The 23863-nt window shown below is 40.4% G+C and overlaps 1 protein-coding gene across 2 annotated transcripts; it reads right to left on the reverse strand.

Annotated features, from left to right (window-relative positions):
- Positions 1–39: 39 nt before the first annotated feature.
- Positions 40–22512, reverse strand: LOC116054023 (protein HIRA). 2 transcript variants are annotated; one of them, XM_031305302.2, is made up of 25 exons: positions 22476–22512; positions 20668–20730; positions 20248–20358; positions 17458–17548; positions 17001–17095; positions 15254–15349; positions 14181–14341; positions 13481–13648; positions 13274–13387; positions 12636–12706; positions 12179–12284; positions 11143–11364; positions 10173–10258; positions 9780–9980; positions 9465–9608; positions 9151–9367; positions 8719–8826; positions 7372–7520; positions 7093–7254; positions 6739–6797; positions 5251–5356; positions 4989–5111; positions 4734–4897; positions 4495–4583; positions 40–2686 (listed from the first exon to the last, which is right to left on the reverse strand). In XM_031305302.2, exons 1-25 carry the CDS (start codon positions 22510–22512, stop codon positions 2570–2572), a joined length of 3060 nt encoding a protein of 1019 aa, XP_031161162.1. In that variant the 3' UTR covers positions 40–2569. The 2 variants fall into 2 exon arrangements, with proteins under 2 accessions (XP_031161162.1, XP_031161161.1); XM_031305301.2 differs by having other exon boundaries at positions 9151–9370.
- Between the last annotated feature and the right edge of the window lie 1351 nt (positions 22513–23863).

Consider the following 23863-nt stretch of genomic DNA (forward strand, 5'->3'; position numbering starts at 1 on the left):
ACACACACACACACACACAAAGAAATGCCAGACAGGAAATTACCAAAACCCAACTGTTCCTCGTTTATTTAGTTTTTCACTTTCTTTCTTCAAAAGCTAAATTTCAGCTCGTCTCCACTCATTTTTTCTTTTTCTTATAGAAAATGGAAACGAAAAATTGCCTTGTACAAACATTTAAAAAAATGACTAACAGCAAAAAAAAGAATTGAAAGTAATGCTGTACAGATTGGTAAAGAAAGATGAGTTCTTCCCCTCTGCCTCAGTGCTGCTCTCCACACTGTGCAGTCAAATACAGCAGTAAACACGCTTCTTAAGCTCACACTCTCCATTTATATATATATACACACACACACACACACACTGGGCGGGCAGAGGAGTGCACGATTCCTGCTGTGGACAAAAAGGCTACACACAAGTACTTTTTCTTGAAGTGAACTTCAATGATGTTTTGTCAGGTTTCATGACTGCTTAAAATGTCAAGTTAATGGATGTAAGATGAAAAAATGTCCTGATTAAACAGATTTCTTTACAGTGGTTTTTGCCCGGCAACAGAGAGAAAACAAACAGGTTGCAGCAAAAAATATGTTGTTATTTACAAGGGACAAGAAATGAAAGAGACCAAATAATGTCTATATACCATGTCTCCACTGGGCCTCTTTGAAACGTTCATATCATTTCAAAACGATCCCACGTTTTAACTGGCAAATTCTTTTGTGAGATTTATGAGTTAAAAAAAAGCTTCACATGCGCATGTGGTGAAACTAGAACACATACTAGACAGGAGGCCTGTTTGATACACATACAGTAATATATCTTGAAAATTGACCATTTTTGCTTTCAGGAAGGCTCACATAAGCATATTTCCCTCGAGCAGCTACTGATATTCACAATAAACGTGTCTGTATGGGACTGTGGCACAAGTTTACAGTCAAATGTTCCAAGTCTCTGCAGATCAGAGGACTCACTGTTGACGTTTTGTAAAACCTGTGTGTATTAAGAAGAAAAAATATTTTTTCCCGTTTCAGCAACACCTGCAGGCAGGCAGGAGAATGTGGAATACAGTAAATATATAATCTGAGATGTCATGATAAAGGAGCTTGGTTCTGAATTTATTCACCCAACGCAATACAAATGGGACTTATTAAGTCCGCCTATTATGTTAGACCCTTGTTTGATCTTGTTAAAAAAAAAAAGATTGTGTTTAACAATTGATGAAACTACATCAAACTGTTCAAAATGACATTAGTATCGACAACTGATGTCTAACATTGTTGCAGTTCAAGATGGGACTGATACACATTCCTGCATCACCTAATTGTTTTTTTTTGTTATTTGTTATTAAGTCTGGCATTGTGTTCATGTTAGCTGATTTCTCATTTGATTTTTAGTCACAATGCACAATTGGCTGCTGTGCTTCCTGTTTGTGCACTAACACATTTTCTACCATCTGAAATGCTCTAAGTGCTCTTTGAGTGACGTGTGAATGCTTCCGTGATTTAGAATCAGCTGCAAAGTGACACAAACGCTGCATTTCCACTGCATGGTACAGCTCTACTCAACTCGAGCTCTGATTTGGTCTTCCATTAGCAAAAGTTGTGGGTTGTGGAAGCAAGCATTAAACCTTTTTTCTTTTATTGAATTTAGCGGTTTCCAAATGAAAAATTAAATAGAGAAAAGTTCTGGTACCTAAAGTGAGTCAAGTAGAGCCGAACTATGCAGTGGAAATGAGGCAAAATGCATCATTTAAACATCTGAGATCCCTGCTGACTGTTTTCCAGAGGTCCATCTTGTATTTCAGAATTTAAATTTTAATTCCAGTGGGGTTATACATTTGATTATCTTCTTCGCTGTGACTTCACATTTTGGCATTCGCATTGTCACTTTTAAAGACAGCCAATACGCTCAGAAAAATTCCCCCGTTGGCAGATTTAGCCTTTAAAAAGCCGGTTGAACCATTTTGTCTGGATTCCCCTCATTTCCTTCCTTATTTCTACAGTTAAAGGCATCACTTTGGTACAAGCATATTGCTCTTTTACATCCATTCTGATTTGTATGAGCATCTCACCTCTGCGCTCTCTCTCTCTCTCTCTGAGGAGGGAAACAGACTTAAGAAGGATTCACACGTGGCAGGAATCTAACCTGCAAACTTTCTATCAGCGCCTCTCTTAAGTTAATCTTTTTATGTTCATAATTAGGAGTGCAGGAGAGGGTCATAGGTCAGAAAAAAAAACACTTTTAGCAGGAAAAAAAGACAAAAGACGAAAGTTCATACTGAGATCGTGATTAGAAAAAAATAAAACTAAGCACCCACCACTTCTCCCCAGTGAGCAACAGCACTGAAAAGTCCCAGCGCTTGAAAAGCTGTGGACTGGCTGTTAGTAAAGTTCTCATAAACACCCAGGATGTGTTTTTCAGCTTTCAGCCAGAACAGCGTTTCAAGCTTCCCAAGTTGAGAAAAAGCAGTCAGAGTTTACCCGAGCCGAGCTGGGACAAACCAAACTGATTTCATGATGAGTTTGAGTGTGTGTGTGTTTGTGTCAGTCTGTGTGTGTGTTTGTAGCAGTGTGTGTTATTTGTTGCGCAGCAGCTCCAGCTGGTCCTGGTATTCAGTGAACAGTCTCTGGAATCGCAGGTTTTCAACGATGACGGGTAAAACCTCCCGCAGCAACTCACGCTTACGTAGACCCTTAACACAGGAAACAAACAGTTAGCAACATGTTACAGTTATTGTGGTGGCAGAGCTAGCGAGGGCTAAATGTATTAGCTATTAGCTTTGTTGGCACAGGTTGAAACAGGACTACAATGTTCACAATATGAGGGACCAGTGAAATATTATCACAGTTTGAAAACAATCACATGCAGGGAGGAAGATGGCCTAATATGGGTCAGCATTTCTTGCAACAGGTGTGAGAATTAAAGGTGCTGTAAGTAAGCCTTATTAAACTAACTTTCTGTCATATTTGCTGAAACTGACCCTATGTTCTAGTAGAACTACATGAAGCAGGTCATTTAAAAAAACAAAAATCCAGCTCCTCTGGCACCACCTACAGCCTGTAGTGCGATTTGCAAAAATCCACATCTCCCTGTTCAGATGCACCAATCAGGGCCAGGGGGGTGTCTAACTGCATGTCAATCACTGCTCGTGCACACACATTCATTCTCCCTTGTGGGGGGAGGGGCTTAGGAGACCGTTTTGGGCTTTAGCGGAAAGGGGGGAGGGACTGAGAAGTTGTTGATGTTAAAAAACGTTGGCTAAGTCCTGGATCTTCACAATCCTACCTACAGCACCGTTACGCAGTGCAGAAGCATTTTTTGATTAATTGATGAGTTGATCAACAGCAAATTTATCAACAATTTCGATAACAAATTCATCGTTTAATAAGCAAAACAACAATGCTAAATAATTGCCGCTTACAGCCTCTCCAACGTGAGGATTTTCTGTTTTTTTCTGATTTGTCTCATAGTAAATTTAATATCTTTGGGTTTTAATAGGGCTGGGCAATAATTCAATATGATAATTTATCGTCTTTCAATGGAATCATATCGTGATGAAATCATATATCGCGATATACAATCACATTGATAAGAAAAAGCACATACTAACTCAATTTTCTCAAGAAATCTGTTGTGAAACATTTTGAGGGAGTATCATTTGAAGAATTGCAGATTTTCTTTTAACGTCGCACTATTTTTGTGCATGCATGTAAACATAGTCAGTATATAGCTGGAAATCAAATATTTATTTTTTCTGTATAAATTTCACTTGAAACTGTTTAACCACATTACTGATGATTATTTATCTAAAATCTCATTGTGAAAAATGTTTTGTGAAAGCACCAATTGTCAACCCTACAATAACGTCGCAATATCGATATCGATGTATTTGGTCAAGAATATCGTGATATCTGATTTTTCTCCATATTGCCCAGCCCTAGGTTTTAAACGGTCGCTAATTAACGTTCATTCCAGTAACTTCAAGCCCAACGTGGCTGCGCTCAGGTTGGTGGGCTCTCTGTAGCCGGGGTCTGTACTCACCCACCGATCATCTGCGAGGAAAGAAAGTTCACTCAGTAACACCACTGTAGAAAGCGATTGGACTGAGTGTTTCTTGCCGTTCAGAGCGATACCTCTTCTCTAGTTAAATGAGCTGATCGCTTTTATGTCATATTAATAATTTAAAGGCTTTAGAATCAGGACGTCCTGATGCCATTTGGATCAAGTCGCTCGTGAAAATTAGAGGTGGTCAGATTAACAGCTGTTATTTCAATGTGTCCGATCCTTATTTGATCAACATTAAGGTAAATAGTATCAGATTGGACTCAGTATCGACAGATAGTCGATATTATTAAGGACTCTGAGCTGGGAAAAAAAAAATCAATCGGGACATCCCTATATGTCAGTAAACCCACATAAAAGAGGTCAGAGACAGAGCCATGGGAGACAAGACAGCTTTCGACAGTAGGAAGAAGAGGACATTGACATTTGTCATCATACCAGAGTGGTGGGCTCCCAGGCTGTGGCCGCTGATTTGTGGACGGGACCCAGCAGCTCCTTACAGAGTTCTCTGAGACGATACTCTGAGCCTACAGGTAACACACACACACACACACACACACACACACACACACACACACACACACACAACTGAAACAAAAATCTGACTCAACACTCCACATATCCAGTCAGTCCTGTGTTCAAAGTGTACAAACCCTTAGAGGGTGATAGTTTGTTACCTTCGTTGACGAGGAAGCGGGCGTAGATGAGCAGCCAGTAACGATACTCCTGCGCTGACTGCAGAGTCAGAGCAGACGCCAGCTGATTCTCCAGGAAGGCCATTGTCATGCTCTGCTGCAGGTGGTGAGGGGTGGAGGAGAGGCGGGACGCCAGCCGACCAGCACTGCAGGGACCAGAGACATTTTTTTAAAAACTTACTTCTTTATTACATTTCATCTGGACTGAGAAGGGGCAATTTAATATTGCTATCGTACTTAAGGTTGCGGCCCTGCATGACAGCCAGCGGCCCTGGGGACACAAGTGCATCTTGGGTAGGCAGGCAGCTTCTAAAGTCAGCACACTGGACCAGAGAGTCTCCTTTATCTGCTATCAGAGTCCTGAGGGAGACACAATATCATTCTTAAGAAGTTTAATTATTCAGTCGGTGACCTGCTCTTTAAGAATCATTTCAACCACACTCAGTGTTATTATTAGCAGTTGTTTCAGCCGTACTGTGTCTCTACTCTTTAGTCTCACCATGTCTCCAGTGAGGAGCTGAAGCAGTAGGACTTCCCGTTGGACAGTCCAATGACTGGAACTCCCTGCTGGGTCAGCAGAGACTGAGACACTGTGGTGTCTGCACCTTCAAAACACAAACACAAATGTTTTTAGGGAGGATATTGTGACTGGATTCTCCAGACTCACTGATGTAAATACATACAATAAATAAGTTTATAAGTCAAAATAATGTGGTTTGAATCTCTTATGGATCATCTTCTTGAAGAGGGAGATTCCTATAAATCATTTGTTGAATGTACTTTTAAAAGGAACAGTTCAACATTTTGGCAAATACACTTATTTGCTTTCTTTTCATGAGTAAGACGAATATATCAATCTCATGTCTGTATGTTAAGTACACAGCTCGAGTCTGGAAATGGTTAGCCTAGCTAAGCATAAAGACTAAAAGACTACTCACAGCGGCTGCTTTTTTTCACTTTATGAGGTTTTTTTAACATTAATATGCGTTCCCCCCGCCTGCCTATGGTCCCCCAGTGGCTAGAAATGGCAATAGGTGTAAACCGAGCCACGGGTATCCTGCTCCACCTTTGAGAAAATGAAAGCTCAGATGGGCCAATCTGGAATCTTCCCTTTATGACATCATAAGGGGAAAGGTTACCTTCCCTTTCTCTGCTTTGCCTGTCGCCCACAGCTGCCCAGAGAATTTGGCCCGCCCATGAGGAAAAGCTACAACCGTGGCCGCAAGCTGTTCAAGGCCACACCCCCACCCTCCACCTTGCCCCCCCCCTCTCTCCTCCTCAATAGCATTTAAAGCTACAGACACAGAAATGGCACATACTAAGGAAAGCTCATTGTGGGACTGGCTCTAGTGGCTGTAATTCTGCACCAAGGCTGAATTTTGGGAAAGAGACTTCAGATACAGTATTAGGGGACCACTAAGGTCTATATAAAAGAGACTTCAGATACAGTATTAGGGGACCACTAAGGTCTCATAAAAGAGACTTCAGATACAGTATTAGGGGACCACTAAGGTCTCTATAAAAGAGACTTCAGATACAGTATTAGGGGACCACTAAGGCCTATATAAAAGAGACTTCAGATACAGTATTAGGAGACCACTAAGGTCTATATAAAGAGACTTCAGATACAGTATTAGGGGACCACTAAGGCCTATATAAGAGACTTCAGATACAGTATTAGGGGACCACTAAGGCCTATATAAAGAGACTTCAGATACAGTATTAGGGGACCACTAAGGTCTATATAAAAGAGACTTCAGATACAGTATTAGGGGACCACTAAGGTCTATATAAAAGCATCCAAAAAGCAGCATATCATAGGACCTTTAATTAACTGAGCCCAGCACCATACTTATCACAGACGTGAGATTGATATCATCTTCTCATCTCTCCCTCCCTCCCCCCCCTCAGGATAGAAAGCAGATAAATGCGTTCCCCAAAATGTTGAATTCTTCCTGTGTCATCATCACATGCTGCATTGTCTCACCAGATAAAATAGTCAGCAGGGACTCGTTCTTCACCAGAGCCTTTTGTTTCTGAACGTCCCTGCACACAGAAAGAAAACAAATTAATAAAGCTATTTTTTTAACCAGAAACAATATCAGCAAACACATCACTGCTCATATATAGTTCTACATGAAAAGCTTTGACTGAAACGACATTTCTATCAACTGGTAAAGAGAGAAAAAATAATATTATATACAAATATCTCTGTAATGAATTAGTCTACATGGGAAATAACAGACAAGTTAGAAACATCCCTGATAAATACAGATCAAGTCTAAAAAAAAGAAAAAAGAAATCCACCACAACATTTCTAATAAAATCTGTGAGCACGGACCAGACAGACAGCGTCGCTCCAGCTGTCAGAGCCATGACGAAGTGGGCGGTGCAGTGCAGAGCTGACACAGGCGTGGGCAGCTGGATGGCAGGAAGGAGCCGCCGCCCACAGGAAGAGAACACTGACAACATCCTGTCCTGACAGGCGACGGCGACGACGTCACTGAGGGAGAGGGAGAGCCGGGAAAAACTGATTTAGTGTTGTTGATTCATTAATTTATACAATCGATGGAGGCATAAAGACGAGCTCTATCTGTGAATGACATGCTGAGCGTCGTACCTGCTCCCTGCAGCAGTGACCACTGAGCTAGGCAGCAGCGTGTTCCAGTCTCGTCCGTCTCTGGAGCATCGCAGCTGGCTGAGCTTTGAACCCGCAACCAACGACACCTCGTTCTCCACCTCCAGGAACACTGCCGGCTCCATGCTCACCTACACACACACACATTTTCCATTTATAGCTTAACAACAGGTATGCAAGAAACAGTGTTATCCTAACTGACTGATAAAAAAAAAAAAAGTCAATGTGTGTTCACACCCAAAATGTTATTTGATCTATTCAGCGTTACCATCCTTAGTTTGGTACGTCAGAGCAGATCAAAGTGGCATTAACACAAAAGTATCACTGAGAAAATTGCGTCAAGCGTAGTTTTGTTTGTAATATGTTAAACTGCTATGTAAACAAACTACATAAACATCAGGAATTATGGGTAGGAAGAGATGGATGCTTATTTGTGTGCTTCTAACTCACATAAAGAAGAAAAGAGGCCATTTCTAGATCATTTCTATTGATGTTGTTGCAGTTCTTACTGGTCACCAGTAGAGGGAGTTGACTACTACAGGCTACTGTCAAATACAGCACTGTGAGTGAAGGCCAGTACAATCACTGCAACTCCAGTTTTTTAAATGCCGTCTATGACAGACGCAGGTACAACAAACAAACACAAAGTAGGAATATAAAATGCTAAATATGTCACTTCATTTGGGTTGCAAACACATATTCTGCTAGCTTAAAAAGAAATAACAATTTAAAAAGGTGAGTAAAATGTACTAAGAGCTTAAAGGCCGTTTTATGCTTATGCGTTGAATGGACGGCGTACCCCTGGCGACCCCTCTGCGTCTACGCCGGACCCTACACCGGAGCCTGACGTGCACCTCTCGAAAAATGGAACTACACGTCGCTCGGCCATAGCGTTGCATTTCCCCTGACTCATTTCCTGGTTCTCCTTCTCCATAAACAACATGAAATCAAGGAGAGGGTTAACTGTTCCTGCTACAGATTTCCCACCTTGGTCAGAAAACACAGTCACTATGACTCCAGAGTCGGTACTCGCTCCGAAGCTAATCGCCGTCACTCTCTCACTTCTCCCTCGCTCTATCACCCACTCCCCACACACACACGCACATGCCGGCTCAACGCACAAGAATAAACATCAGGCCACCTACGTAGGCTACGGCGAAAGCTCTGTGTGGAGCCTCCGCAGAACCATAAAACGGCCTTAACATCCAGCAGAAAACTGTACATAAAGGTGGTTCTGTTCTAAAAATAAAATACCTTTCTCCTGGAAGATAAAACCACCACAAAGAATTCAGAGTGTGCACACACACACACGCACACACAGTGTGTTACCTGCAGACTGAAGGCCTTCTTTATACTGGGCGTTGGTAGTTTGAGAGCAGCTGGAGGAGCGGGAGGAGCTGCTACCCTGCTGGGCTCCCGCTCTGCTGGAGGAATTATCTGACAGGAAGAGGAGGGACAAATCACACATGTATCTCTCTCTCTCTCTCTCTCTCTTTTTTCCAAGGACATCTGCACAAAAGGAGCTTTTACTAGACCTTTTCAATATTACTTGCTATTCAATTCAAAACCATTGAAGCCCACAAGTACGCTCTGACTGACATTCTGTAACTACGGGGTTAATTAATGTCTTCACGACCTGAATATGTTCTTGTTCTGGTTTGTTAATGTTTTCATAAAGGCATGAATGGATCTCTTGGAGTTCAGTGATGTACCGGGACCTCCATCCATCTATCTGTTCATCTTTTTCCTCCATCTCTCTACCTGTGTGAAGGGTTGGGCGATGGGTGCAGCCATCTTGTCTTTCCTGGGCCGTCCCTTTTTCCTCTTCTCCACCACCTCTCCTCCATCCATCAGCGTCTCAGGTTTCCTCTTGCTGAACGACAAGTTTTTGTTGATGGAGGCCATCTTGTCCTCGCTGTCGCTGCTGGTGTCATCTTTTGTTTTTATGTCTTTCAGGGCGGAGATGCTGTCTTTTGGCCTGCTGGATGGAACGGAAAAGCCCAATTTTGAGACGGTTTGTCCTCTTTTCTCACATTTGTACAATTTTTTTCCTTCACTTTTACTGAGTTGATCACCTGTCTAGAGGCGTGAGTCCAGCAATGGAGGAGATGGCGGCTGTGACCCCCGGTGTGGCCTTTGACCGCTCCGTGAACCTGGAGTCCAAAGCTTTCATTGGCTCGATCTTGGATGCAGAGGTGAGCAGAAGGCTGGTCTTCAAACTGGAACGTAAGGGAACCAGAAAATAAGGAATAAAAGAGGAGGAGGGAATGAGAAGATCAAGGGCGTTTTAAAGGATAAGATGATGATAGAGAGTTAGGAGTGAGAAATCTGAAGAAGTTAACAAGCGCGGATAGAACATCATAGAAAAAGAAAAAAAGAACAGTTTGTACCCATCCTTGTTGTCTTCAAGCCCCTTGGCGGTGCTGTTGGGTGGAGGCGAGGTGAGCATGGGGTCGTGGCTGGGCCTAAGCCCCAGAGAAGAGGCCTGTCCTGGGCTGGAGTCAGAGCTGAGCTGGGGGGTGAGCTGGTTGGACATGGAGGAGCCCGAGGGCAGGATGGGAGCGCTGTTGAACAGAGCCGGCGAGAAATCCCTGCAGAGACAGAAGGACTATTTTGTTGCACTTTTCTCCATATGCAGTGTTTTTTTCTGTTGCGCATGTGTTGTCCAATTGCTTATGATGTTTGTTTGTTTTTTTTGTTTTTTTGCTTGTATTGTGTCTATTTGCATGCATTTTCTTAATTTGAGCTCCCGGGGGCCACCGTAGTGTTTCACGTTTCCGTACCCCGTGTCCAGCTGAGCGATGCAGAGCGGTGTGATTCGTCTTCTGCCGTCTGCGGTTCTCGTCTCCACCTGCTTCTTCAGAAGGTTCTGCAAGACCAAAAAATAACACATCCAAGATATTTAAGATTAAAAAAATATCAGAAAAGTATTAGTAAAAAATGGAGCTTTTAAATAGGGTTGGGCATCGTTTGGATTTTAACGATTCTGATTCCAATTGCGATTCTTCCTTTCGATTCCGATTCTTTGAGGGGTGGAGTTGAAACGGGTCACATGCTTATTTCACAAATAAGAGGAAAGTTTTATTTTGATTCAATGGTGGTTTGCAGTTTTACAGGGCTTTTTCCAACGTAAAATAAAGCCACACTAGAGCGCTGCTTACTGTGCTCCAAGGCTGCAACACAACAAGCGCCTGGCCGCTACGGAAACCAAAACTTGAACATGTTAAATTTGGAATCCATCATCATGGATCAGATTTGAAACCAAATCCTCTAAACAATTCCAAACGATTCCACTGGAATCTTAATTTTTGAGACGATTCCAACTAGGAATCAGTTCTCGATGCCCAACCCTACTTTTAAATGGTGTTCACAAATATGTACCCAATACATCACCGATTTTTGAAAATGGGCTGTTTCCAAGTTATTCTACATCATCTGCTCTCCTGTGTTTGACTTGTATTCCTGAAACTGTTTACCTTCTGTATCTATTCTCTGTGGTGATCGTCTAAATATCTTAATATAAACAGTGAGTTTTTGTCTTTTCCCTGCAACCTGAATCATAAAATATTGCAAATATATAATCTATGCAGAGTCGGAAACTCTGTTCTGTGACTTCATATTTTAATATACAAGTAATTCTAAGCAGAAATATGTGTATCATAATCACACACAAATGAACAAATTATAATAATTTATCAAATGCACGAGAACCCGACTCTGCCGCTTGTTGGATGTAACATTTCAGTTTCCCACCTTCCTGATGTCCTCCAGAGACTCTCCGTTCATCACACTGTTGAGTTTGGGGGCTGAGGATTCGGGCCCGGCGCTTCCTGGTCCCAGGTTGGCCTGGGCCGAGTTCTGTCGCTCCTGCTGGTATTTGAGCATCTCGGGGTTCTCGATGATGGTGGTGGAAAGCTGAGCCTCGGTGCTGGTTATAGCCAGACTCTTACCGTAAATGTTCTGATGGATGCTGTTCTGTATGTCAGAGGAAGAGAGAGAGGAAGTTTTATTTGGGTTCTTTATGTTCTTGACGGAATGATGGAAAGAGGTTGTGTTTTTGTATTTTTTTTTTTTTTTTTTTTTCCGGGTGGCATTGACCAATTACAAGCCAACCAGGGCTTGTAAACATAAATCACATAACTCGGGCAACTCGGTTTTCACTTCCCTTCACGTTTTTATTCCGCTCATGGAAACCGACAAATTTTATATCTGAACCACAAATTATTTGCTATATAACATAATATATCCATGATCGGAAGGTGTTTCTAGAACTTAAACTGGTATTACAACAGTCTTGTCCTGCTTTTCCTTTCTGGTGTTCATACCAGGTAAGAACAGTTGAAAAAACAGCTGCTTTCAAGTGTTAAACTAGACCTCATTGGTTTATTCTTACCTTTTAAGCATGAAAAACTACTGGATAACTAACTACTGGAGGATAGTATGTGTTTTCTCATGTTAATAAAGCTCAGACACTTTGAATGAATGTGTCTGGTAGCTGGTTTAGAGTTTGTTCTAAGAGGTAACAACACCAAGATGTCTAGGAATGTAACTCTGTTTTCTTGAAAACTTTTTTCACAGTCAACAGAAAAAAGCAAACGCAGGAACGTTTATTTTAGGATATTCTGGTTGGGAATCAGTATTATGACGGGAAAGACTTTAAGTTAGTAGTACTGAGAAAAGACAAACCGGGTCTAGTTTAAATATAGGACTAATTTGTTTTGGTTTATTGAGTTAAATAACTAAGTTTGTGTTTTAGCAGCCAGATGCGATTCCGTGATGTGTGTCTAACCTTCTCCTCCTCGTTCAGTGGGTCTCCCAGTTCATCCAGTGAGAAGTCCAGGTAGGCCACAGTGCCGTCCATCGAACACACTAACATCCCCAGACCTGTCAGAGTCCTGACAAACACAATTCTAACTCAGACAGACGGAGGGTGTACCAGTGATGTCTTAAAATCCTGTTCATGGATAATAGAGTTTAGAGCAGTGCTGGATAGTGTGGCAGGGTCAACAGTGGCACTGCGACAAAAAATAATTAATCCCCAGGAGCCAAACAGCATTTTTCCAATAGATTGGGATTATAAAAATAGACATTTGTAAGACCTGCAGACAGGAGACCTGGAGCTGCAAACAAAGTCAGATTATTTCTTTCATCTCAATGTTAAGTCTTTGCGACAGGCCGAGAAACTTATGGAGGGAGACACTGATTCACACGTGTGACAGGCCCCACAACGCCTTTCAAAAACATACCAGGAAATGTCCATTATCGATTTATCAAACAGATCGTGGATGACCACCAGGGGGCGCTTCAGAGAAGTCAGCTGAAGAGGAGAAACAGGAAACATTAGTATCGCCAGGAACTAAACAGTAACTAAAACGGGGTTAGGAACTTTCTACAGAGAAGTCACTTAAAGACAATCATTCAACATTTAAAAAAGTTGATATTAAAATTGATGGGTAGCTTTCACTGAAACAACCAATACCAAAAACTATGGCAGCTTGCCAGGTGTTTGTTCCCGCTAACGCTAATGTGTGATGAACAGCTAAGATGGCGTGAAAGTAACACAAAAGTGGTTTAAACTGTAATGCATTACTTTACATAGACAGTAATATTGTAAAGTAATGTATTACTTTCAAATGAAAGTAACTAGTAATATGTAATATTGAATTTTAAGAGTCAGTTGCCCAATAGTGATGACCATTTTCTAAAACAAAGTGAATAGAATAGAATAGAATACACTTTTTTGTCCCCAAGGGGAAATTTGTCTTGGACATAGTGCTACAATCTGTTGCTTCAGAACATAACCAACAAAAAAACATTCTCAGATTAACATAGAATAAAATACAAATACAATACAAAAGGATAAAAAGTGAAGTGTGAAACTGACCCAGACGGAGAGCGATCGGTCTTTGCTGCCGACGGCGCAGCAGCAATACGGACAGCCGGGTTTTGGAGCGCTGCCGTTCTTCTGTTTCTTCTTAAAAATCTTTGGGTTGAATTTCTACAGAGGAAGAAACCAGAGCCATCAGTGTGCAGACAGATGTTAAGAAGTATACTTTTCAAAATGCAGAACATCAGACTAAAACTTCCTTACCACCACAGTGACAGCTTTACGGTGGCCCACAAAGTCCATATTAGTCTTCCAGCCGTCTCTCTCCACAATCTGTGCGGTGGGACCGGAGTTGTTCATGGCGTGAGCCGATACCAGGTACTGGCCGTCTGGAGACCAGGAGAGACGCAGGACGTGGGTCGTCCCGCCGCACTGGGACACAGATAGACAGAACAAAAACTAATTCAAACCCTCATTTGGTTAAAAGGTGCTGTAGGTAGGATTGTGAAGATCCAGGACTTAGCCCTTTCCCTTTCCACTAAAGCCCAAAACGTTCTCCTAAGCCCCTCCCCCATAAGGGAGAATTAATGTGTGTAAATGAGCAATGATTGACATGCAGTTAGACACCTCCCCTGGCCCTGATTGGTGCATCTGAACAGGGAGCTGTAGATCTTTTGCAAATCGCTCTACAGCCTGTAGGTGGTGCCAGAGGAGCCGGATATTTTTTTAAATGACCTGCTTCATGTAGTTCTACTCGAACATAGGGTCAGTTTCAGAAAATCTGACAGTTTTATAAGTCTTACCTACTGCACCTTTAACTGTGCTGTGGCAGAACTGGCAGGAAAACATACAGATGTTACAAATAAGAGTGAAAACGCATAACGAATGTGGATGTTCCCATGGAATAATGTCAACCACCTGCTCGCCACTGCATCATCAAACACAGCGGACAGTGTTTTTGTACCTCGCTGAAGGGTTTGGTGATGTTGGCCTCCATCTGCCAGTCCACTGTCCTCCACACTCTAAGGCTGTGGTCGTCGGCCTGGGAGGCGATGTATTTCCCCACCGGATCCCACGTCAGACCTTTAACCAACCCAGTGTGTCCTCGCAGCCATGTCACCATCTCTGGAGAGACACAGAAAACAGAGACATCGATGAAAGCTTCCTGCTCTATCAATATACTGCACACTGTTTAATACTAACAGTGTTATAGGCTTACTTATTAGAAGTAAAACAAAAAGCTTGAAGGATCAATTCGTGTATCAAAAGAACATTCATCTGAAACTATTTTGATAAAGATTGTTTGGTATTTGGTATATTTGGTTTTTGCTTGAAAAATGACTAAACATTCCCAAGTTCCAGCTTCTCAAATATGAGGATTTGCTGCTTTTCTTTCCCTCATGTGATAGTAGACTGAATGTTGATGTTTTAGGTTGATATTTAGGTCTAGTATCAGTCAGGTAAAATGAGCAACTTGATGGCATTACCTTGGGCTTTAAGAAGTTGTATTGAGTTTATTTTCTGACATTTTATAAATCAAATGAACAATCAATTAGTAGACAAATAAGCAGCACATTATTAGATAATGAAAATAATTGCTATTTGCAACCCTGTATTGCAATATCAATTGCAATACATTGTGCAGAGAGGTTTTTCAGTATTTTGCATTTTCAGGAAAAACAAGTGATTTTTTTATGTGGAGGATTTGAAAATGTATTATTTTGCTAATCAGTAGTAGTTTTAAGAATGATACTTTGGTAGACACTCATTATGCTAACCTAACATGTCGCTGGCTGTAGCTTTAACATACAAACATGAGAGTGGTATGATCTCATTAAACTCTTGGCCAGATAACTAAAAAACTAAAAAGTGCACTTCCCAAAATATATCTTTAATAATGTCACCCTACTGCAAATTCTCCTTTAAATTCTGCTCATGATTAATGAAATGACATTAGGTCAAGAGGAACTGTGCAAAATATTCTGTCTTCATTTAGTTATTGCAAATGATACATTTTAAAAGTCGTTTTTCTCCCACCTGGAAATTTGCGAGCGTTCCAGATGACGATGGTGTTGTCCACGCTGCAGGAGGCCAGCCACACGTCATGTGGTGACCAAGCCACGTCCATCACATCTACAAACAAAACACACCGAAATCACTGCCTGAGTCTAAAGACGTGGTACTAATCAGAGGTTCCCTGTGGAGTTTTGATTTCTGGTAGCGCTATGGAGCCGTTTTTCTATGAATGGGTCCCTGTTTTGTTTACTTGTGCAGTGCACACGCACAAGGTTGCATATGCACACAGGTGATGCTATATACAGTCCCTCCAATGGTTTCACTATTCCACTGAGCTACAGGTGGCGGTAACACGCCAATGTGCAAACAAAGGCAAGGAAGAAGAAGAATGATGTAAATAATGCTGATTTAAAATACTTACAAAATCGGTATTGCAAATGCAAGGAAGGGAGAAAATGCACTGCAAATATATGCTAGTAAAACTGACCGGAAACAAAACTTTAACATATGCTAGTTAATTTACTTGTGTGTGTACATTTAGTACAATGAGTAAATAGTAGTCGAGTGAAAAATACCCCAACTACTGTGACAAGGTTATTTAAAATAAGTTCAAAAATAAATGTCGACCTATTTATGCAACAACAAACCCTGAAGACCGTTGCAACTGTATCTCAAAAAGGTGTGTTTTTAATGTTTTTTTTGTAGATATATTGTGTTGTCTGTGTACATAGATCTAAGACCCTGTTTATACTTGGTTAATAAGTTGGTTATAAGTGCCCATATTATGAAAAAATCACTTTTTCTGGGATTTGGGGTGTTATGTTGTGTCTCTGGTGCTTCCACACACATACAAACTTTGAAAAAAAATCCATCCATGCTGTTTAGAGTGAGATACGGTTTCTGAATGTGTCCTGCCTTCAGTCTCTGGGTGAGCTGTTCAAAATCGGCACGGCTTGTGACGTCACAAGCCGAAACAAGCAGGCTAACCGCAACCATTAGCTCGTTAGCATGCTAATGCTAACATGCTACCTCGTTCTCAATAGCAAAGCACTGCTACAACACACACAAGTTCACCATAATCTACAAAAGAACTACTTCCATGTGCGCCCTCATTTAGAAGTCTCCCAGCTAATCCTGCCTTGTAACTGACCCAAGTTGTAGAAACAGCCTTTCTTTTACTGTCTATGGAGCTAGCTAGCTGACATGATCTACATCTGAGCTACTGCACATGTGCAGTGCAATCAAAGATAGTACAGAAGAAGAAGAAGAAAAGAGGTCTCACTCTGTAGCTAAAACAGAGACCAGCTGAAAAGAGGATCTGCAGCAGTGAGAGAGAGCGCTGCAGTACAACAAAAATATGGTGTTTTTTGAAAATTAAACCATGTAAACCTATTCTGGTACAACCTTAAAATACAATTATGAACCTGAAAATGAGCATAATATGGCTGCTTTAAAAATCGAATCACAGGTGAACAACATTTAATACAAGTGTAAACGACCACCAAGTAGCATTGTGATACGATCACTCAAACCACATGCAGAGGTGGTCTGTCCACATATTTTTGCAGTGCAAATGCTAATCCATCCACAAGGAAGTAACAGGAAAATACATCATCACTAAAGGACGTGCCAACGCGCTATACCTTGCCCATTTGACGCAGGATAGACATAGGTGTGAAAGACGATGTGTCCCGGTTGTCCAGTTTGTGTTCGGACCCCCGTTTTAAAACCAAGTGTTAACAGAGTTTTAGTGTGTTTTGCGCCTTACCTCCAGTGTGGTTCCTCAGGATGGTAACACACCTCCACTGCTCCACATTGGCCAGCTTACTGCTCGACCCAAACACTGTGCTCGGACCGATGAATCTACAGAGAACACACACGGTCAAAACACAAACAGCACACATCTAATTTTGATTTAGAAAACTTTGTGGTTTAACCCTTGTGTTGACTTCGGGTCACATTGACCCGTTTTCAATTTTTGTTTTATATCAGAAAATATGGGACGTAGAAATAAGTGTTGAAAATGTGTAGAAGAAATTTTTTTAAATTTAAAACATTGGAAAAAGCAAAAACAAACTGTGAAAAAAAGGCGTCAAAAACTTCAAGGTTGAAGAAGAAGAAGAAGAAATTCATATAAAAATATAATATTACTTTCTAAATCATCAAGAGTGGACTGTAACAGCAAAAACACCATTTGTATTTGCACATTTTGCGTGTGTACATACGCAGCTCTCTTCCACACCATGACCAGCTTATCGTCTCCTCCTGATGCCAGGTACAGCCCGTTGTTGGACCAGCGCACACAGTTCACACAGGCTGCAGAGACAAATATACACTCGGGTTATAAATATAACTAACTAGGCAGTGTGTTATGATGGGCATTAATAGTGCCTGCGATATAGTAGTGCAACATGTTCCTATTATTAAATCTGACTGCTTGCACTATTTGGAACACTTTCACATTACTGCAATTCACACTCTCCTGCTGCTGGAGACTGGGCAGCAGTAGTTGTAGAATAAAAATATAGAAAAAGATTCAAACCACTTCTTCTTAAATCACTTCTTACAACACATTTTTATAGACTTGCTTTTATGTGGTGTCGTCTTGTTGCCCTATCACCTGTTAACTTAATTTTATTTATTTAATTGTTGTTTTAACACTGCCCCATATTCTATTTTCACTATTACAATGTGTATATGTTTGTATGTGCTTTTGTTTCTCCTGTCAAAGCACTTGGTAAACTATTGTTTTTGAAGGGGCTATACAAATAATAACTATTATTATTATTATTATTATTATTATAATAACAACTATTGCATCAGAATCTAACTTCTCCAACCTTTAGGCTGCTGGCACACAACTACCGTTACCATTTATAGTAATAGTAAAAAAAAAAGTAGCTGTAGGAGCAGGAGTCATAGAACCTGTTCTACTGCTTAAAGCTGTTGAATCCAAATGAAATAAATAGAAGCGGTCTGTAAAATCAAGGACATTTGGTGACTGATTGTAGGGAAATAGAGGAGCAGTATCAGCTTCTTTGTTGTTCACAGAGAAAAGGAGCACAGCAGGATTAAAACAGGAACTTCAAACTAGCAGAGAAACTGAGTTGGCTATACGTAATTGGCAGGTCAGAAGCAGTCAGTGACATAGTCAAGAGTAACATCATATGTGTAGGGCTGCTCCCTCTTAGTCGATTAGTCGACTAATCGGTCGTTTTGGTCTTAGTCAACTAAGATTTCTTTAGTCGATTAGTCATGTTTTATGCTTTTTTTCATGCTGAATGACTTATTTCCAAGAAACGTACGAGCACATCTCTGGTAAACACGCTTTTGCATGACTTTTTGCGGATAAACTCAGATTTACAGATCTGTCGATTAAATCAACTAATCGATTAGTTGATACAATTGAATGAGTGTTAGTCGACTAAGAATTTCTTCAATCGAGCACAGCCCTACATATGTGTAATCTTGTATAGAAGTTGTCTCAATCCAACTGGCAGTATTCTTTAAGTATTATTCTTAAGTGTTTTTGAAGTCTGGCAAATATAAATTCTCATTTGAACAAATATAATAATGCAACCCACAAGATTTTAGTGGTGGGTAGCACTGCGGGTAAATTGATTTTCTCTGGCACTCTTCGTGAAACCTAATCTCCATAGGAAGCTACTCAAATATGATATCTTCCACAGTTTCACTAAGAGATTTTCTCTTTACAGGCATACAGAGCTATTAACCCTAACCCATTATGCGTCTCATAGATGTTCCATTGATTTTCTGATATCATTCAGCCTTTAATGCTATAACAGAGGTCGGAGTTAGTGAGGACTGAACATAGGGCTGGGCGATATGGAGAAAATCAAATATGACGATATTTTTGACCAAACACCTCGATGTCGATATTGCAACGCTATTGTAAGGTTGACAATTGGTGCTTTCACAAACTATCTTCCACATTTAGATTTTAGATAAATAACCATCATAATGTGGATATAATGACTAAGTGGTTAAAGGCAAATAATAGAACAGCTACAACAGTCTGGTAAGTTCAGAAAATGACATCACTTTACTGTAATGCAGCCTTTGAAACTAGAAAAAGACTAAACTTACCATGTAACGATATTACAATTCTTCAAAATCTAAGACGATATCTAGTCTCATATCACGATATCGATATAATATTGAAATATTGCCCGGCCCTAACTGAACAGATAGATGCTTTAGTAGTGCTCACCTGCTGTCTGCATCTCCCATCTGGTGTGAACTAAAGATTTGATATTCAGTGGCAGGCAGTGGTATCAATAATGCTACTGCAATTTAGGTAAGAGGCTACAAAGGCTTGCTCAGTTTTGAAAGACTCAATTTTATTCTTATTTTCCCTTAAGGGTGCTTCTCTTAAAAAGGGACAATGAGCATAATTTTTCCTAAAAAACAAACGTATATATGCAATGTATAGACCAAAATATTCCCTCTCAATCATCACGTATGAAGTGTGTGTCTGTATGCACAGAGATCCTGCCCTCTGCATGTACTTGCTTATTTAGCTGTGTTTCCAGGCATCAACCTCTATATAATGTAGCAACCAGGTGCCAGACCATAAGCACGCATTTAAGGGGATGCTACAACGATGGCGGACACAGCGACAAAAAAAAAAAAGTTCGTTCCAAAATGAGGAAGAACCTGGGGTTATTTTGACCCACTGGTGAACACCGTAACCCTTGTTGATCCAGGGCCAACTTTGAATGTTGCGTTGACAAACCACAACCAAGAAATCCTGCTCATTATGCCTTTAAATTTTGCTCACTATTAGGAGTCGCTTCTGCCCCCACCTATGATGGTCCTTTAGTCAGTGTATATCACTTTTTTGATGTGGTGGGTACAATTATTGTTCATAGTAGAGTTGTATATGTTTTAGAAGAACTAGTTTGCTTAAAACAGAAGTACCTGAAGAACTTACTTAGCGGGGAATTAATCAATACATCAATTAACCAAACATTTCTACAGATAAGGCCGGTTACCTAGGTGATTGTCCATCTGGCACAGCATTTTGGGAATATTCTCATTCTTCTCATCATCCTCTCTGAGGACTGGGGCCATGTTCCAGATCATCACCTTGCCAGAATCCTCTCCTGAAAACAAATCCAATATTAAAACCTATACAACCCTGACTTTCTGTTCCATGACGGCATGATAAAGACATCGCTGTGTTTTACTTTGAAAATCTTACACAATATGTAGTCCTAGGCTGCAGGAGAACATTTAGTATGATGTGATACAGATTCAGAACTGTCTTAAGAAACAGACACCAATACTGTACATATTCATCAGCCCAGTACTCCATCAAGCACTGGATATTATCTAAATGACAAATGTTCATTTCATTTCATTAACATCCCACGACAGTGAAGCGGTTTCAGTCCCAAATGATCTGGTCTTACCTTGCCCACCAGTTGCAAATTTTGTCCCATCAGGATGGATGTCAACTGAAAATATGGGTTTGCCTGTGGAACAAAACATATGTCAACATTTAATGATATTTGTCAAATCATAGTTTTAATGAGATTTTCTCTTTACAGGCAAACAGAGCTACTGTGGGTGGCGTAAATAAAATAATACATCAATAAAATGTAGCCAGCCCCAGGGCGGCCCATAAACCTTCAGTTGGCTTATAGCTATTGCTAGCCCAATTTTCAACTCTTGTCCCTAGTTTGGCTTAAACGTCTACAGTATAATTCACAAATGTTTTCACGTCAAGCATCCCTAAACTGACACAAATTAGACCACAGACTCCCATTTGATAGATTTTATCATATGATAGGATTTTTGCTTTTAGATGTTTTATTACAGAAAATGTATCAAACACATGACCAAAATAGTCATACATTATGTCATTATGTTACTTGTGGATGGAATTACAGTAAAAATAAATTATTTTCCTTTGTGCTGGGGACCCACTGGAACCCCTCAAGGACCCCTGGGGGACCCCAGGCCCCACTTTGGGAACCACTGGTGTAATTAAAATATACAGATTTCAGTATCACAAAACCACAATACACTACAGATATGGAAATATATATAAAATACACATCAACAACACCATAAACCTTGGTAATTTGCAGTACAATTTGCTAAAAATTGGTACAGCTCTGCTTTGCTTTCAGCCAGCAGTTAACCTTTGTTGTAAAATATTTTATATCTGGAGTTAATTTGATTCCAGTTGGTAATGTGTTCCAGAGGTGACAGCCCTTTATGGAGATGGTCTAGATGTGGTATTTTACAGGTGAAAACAAAAATGAGTAAAGCTCTCAAAGATAAGTCAATTGCATCTTTTTAGCATGTTACAGTGATGCCACCGGACAGGCTTTATGTTGCAGTGCCTGGTTGCAAGATGTTTGACTGTAGATGTTGATGCTAAAGCCCAAAGATGTTAACTTGTGCACAGTGGAAGAAGAAGGAAACTCATGTTTGCTGGTTATTTAGAGTGTCAAAGACCATCTCTACAGAAAAAAGCTGTTTGCAGCTGTTAAATTGAAGGGATATGCTTGCTGTCTCTACTGTAACGTTAACTCAAGTCAGTTATGGGCCGTTAGATAAGACATAAGACATGTATTTTGGACATGTCCATTGCACATTTGGTTTTCCGGCATGTGGACACTTACACATGTTAAGGATGCTTCACAGGCTAAATGAATAATCTTAAAAAACGAGTTACTTGACTCTAATGACATTAGCTAACGTTAATCGTCAGCTGCACCCTAAATTCAGGCCATTTCTCCAACGGTTAACTTTCCAAAACTGACAGCTTGGAGAGACACTTTCTTTTAGCTCCACGTCAAGCTTGTTTACTGTAACAAAAATAAGGTGCGTTTGCTAAAATCAAACAAAAAACAAAAAAAAAAAGAAGTCACTTTCAGACAACAACTTCGAAATGGGTCATTTTGAAGGTAAGTTAGCTAGCGTCAGGGCAACCGAGCTAGCCGTGGGGGGGGCTAACTAACGTTAGCTAGCAAGCTAAGGTTAGCAAACATGAAATATATTTGGAGCATAGAGGAGCGGTACTGATGTTGACAAAAACACCAGATGTGTGTGTGTTCATTTGTTGTATAAAGTATTGTATGCGAGTGACTATGAAGTGACAAACAAGTCAAACAAGTGTCGACCACCACCATCATGCCTCCTTATCATTTCACCCCCCTGCCGACAACAAAAGCCCAACTTGGTCCAACAGATTCCTGCACAAGCTTACCGTTGTGGCTCACCCAGCTCGGCTTCAGCAGCTTCATTTTTCTATTTTTCCCCCCCCCCTGTCTTATATTCAACAAAAATCCATCCAGCGACCATTCAGCAGAACGAACAAACGCTAACCCCCTCCCTTTGTCTCAAACTCCGTCCGACACTTTGTTGTTTTTGTGATTCAACTCCATCTCTGCGGCAGCATCCCCCGAGTCTCCGAGCTCGAGCAGCGGCAGACAGGCGGCTCAGTCCGGACGACAGGAGAGGTAACACCAGGCGGTTCAGGAAGTATTTCCGTTATGTTTGACCGCGAGCAGGAAAAAGCGTGCAGAGCGGCTGTCACAATAGTTCCGCAGGGGAGGGACTTTGTAGACTTTTTTCATCAAATACTTGTAAACAATAGTCGGTAGCATAATATCATGATTTTTATGCACTCATGTATTTAGTTTAGTTAAATGTATTAATCTCGATGGCAAAACAATCATCAAATGTGTCACGTCGGTGTACAAATACTTGATTCGTCTTTTATTTTGAAAGGTCACATGCTGTAGTGCGCAAACTCAGAATTTAAACTGTCAAGAAGAGCATGTAGAGGCAGCGGGGTCTTTTATGTGTTTTAACCATAGACTGTATATATTAGTTATTATATTAATATATACAGTCTATGGTTTTAACCATAGACTATAAAAAAACTTTGTACAACAAAATACATCTTTCATCTGTTTTTTATATTTAGGTCTCGAATGTGATGCATGTCCACAACGTTTGACCTGTTTTCAATTTCAGTCCTTAAAAGATGGTAATTTAGTCAATCTCATACACTTATTGTTCTCTGAAGTCATTTGTTATTTAAATTTGTCATTTCAATATATTCTTAATCAGTGGGTTAAAACAACATGTATTTCATACAAATACATCATCCTGGAAGAATTTTGTATTTGCTTCAATATGTTTACATTGATGAAAAGCTTATCCTTATTTGCCTACGTCGACTTTTGACAAATGCAGGCTGTAATTTAAAATGATAATAAAGCTGGAGATCTTTCAATCATTAATGCAGGACACGTTTAAAACAACAGTGTTTTTATTCACAGACAGTTTATGGTATAATTTCAGTTTCACCCTGGGATAATGAACACAAACATCACTTTTTCTAACATCATCAGTATCTTAAGTGTGTGCACGTCCGATAATAGGCTACATGATTCAAATGTTTCCTTTACAAGATAAACAGAAAATATAAGTTACAAAAACACACCCATATTCTTTCTTTACAGTTGTCAGTTTTCACTTTTCAATCTGTTGTTGATCAATGTTTTTTAAAAAAAAGTCTTGCATCACATAATCAGTTTTTTCACTTCATTTCTCTGATGATGCAGTTCTACGCAGTTGAATAAACAG

This window comes from Sander lucioperca, chromosome 2, assembly GCF_008315115.2.
Source record: "Sander lucioperca isolate FBNREF2018 chromosome 2, SLUC_FBN_1.2, whole genome shotgun sequence".
Classification (NCBI taxonomy): Eukaryota; Metazoa; Chordata; class Actinopteri; order Perciformes; family Percidae; genus Sander; species Sander lucioperca.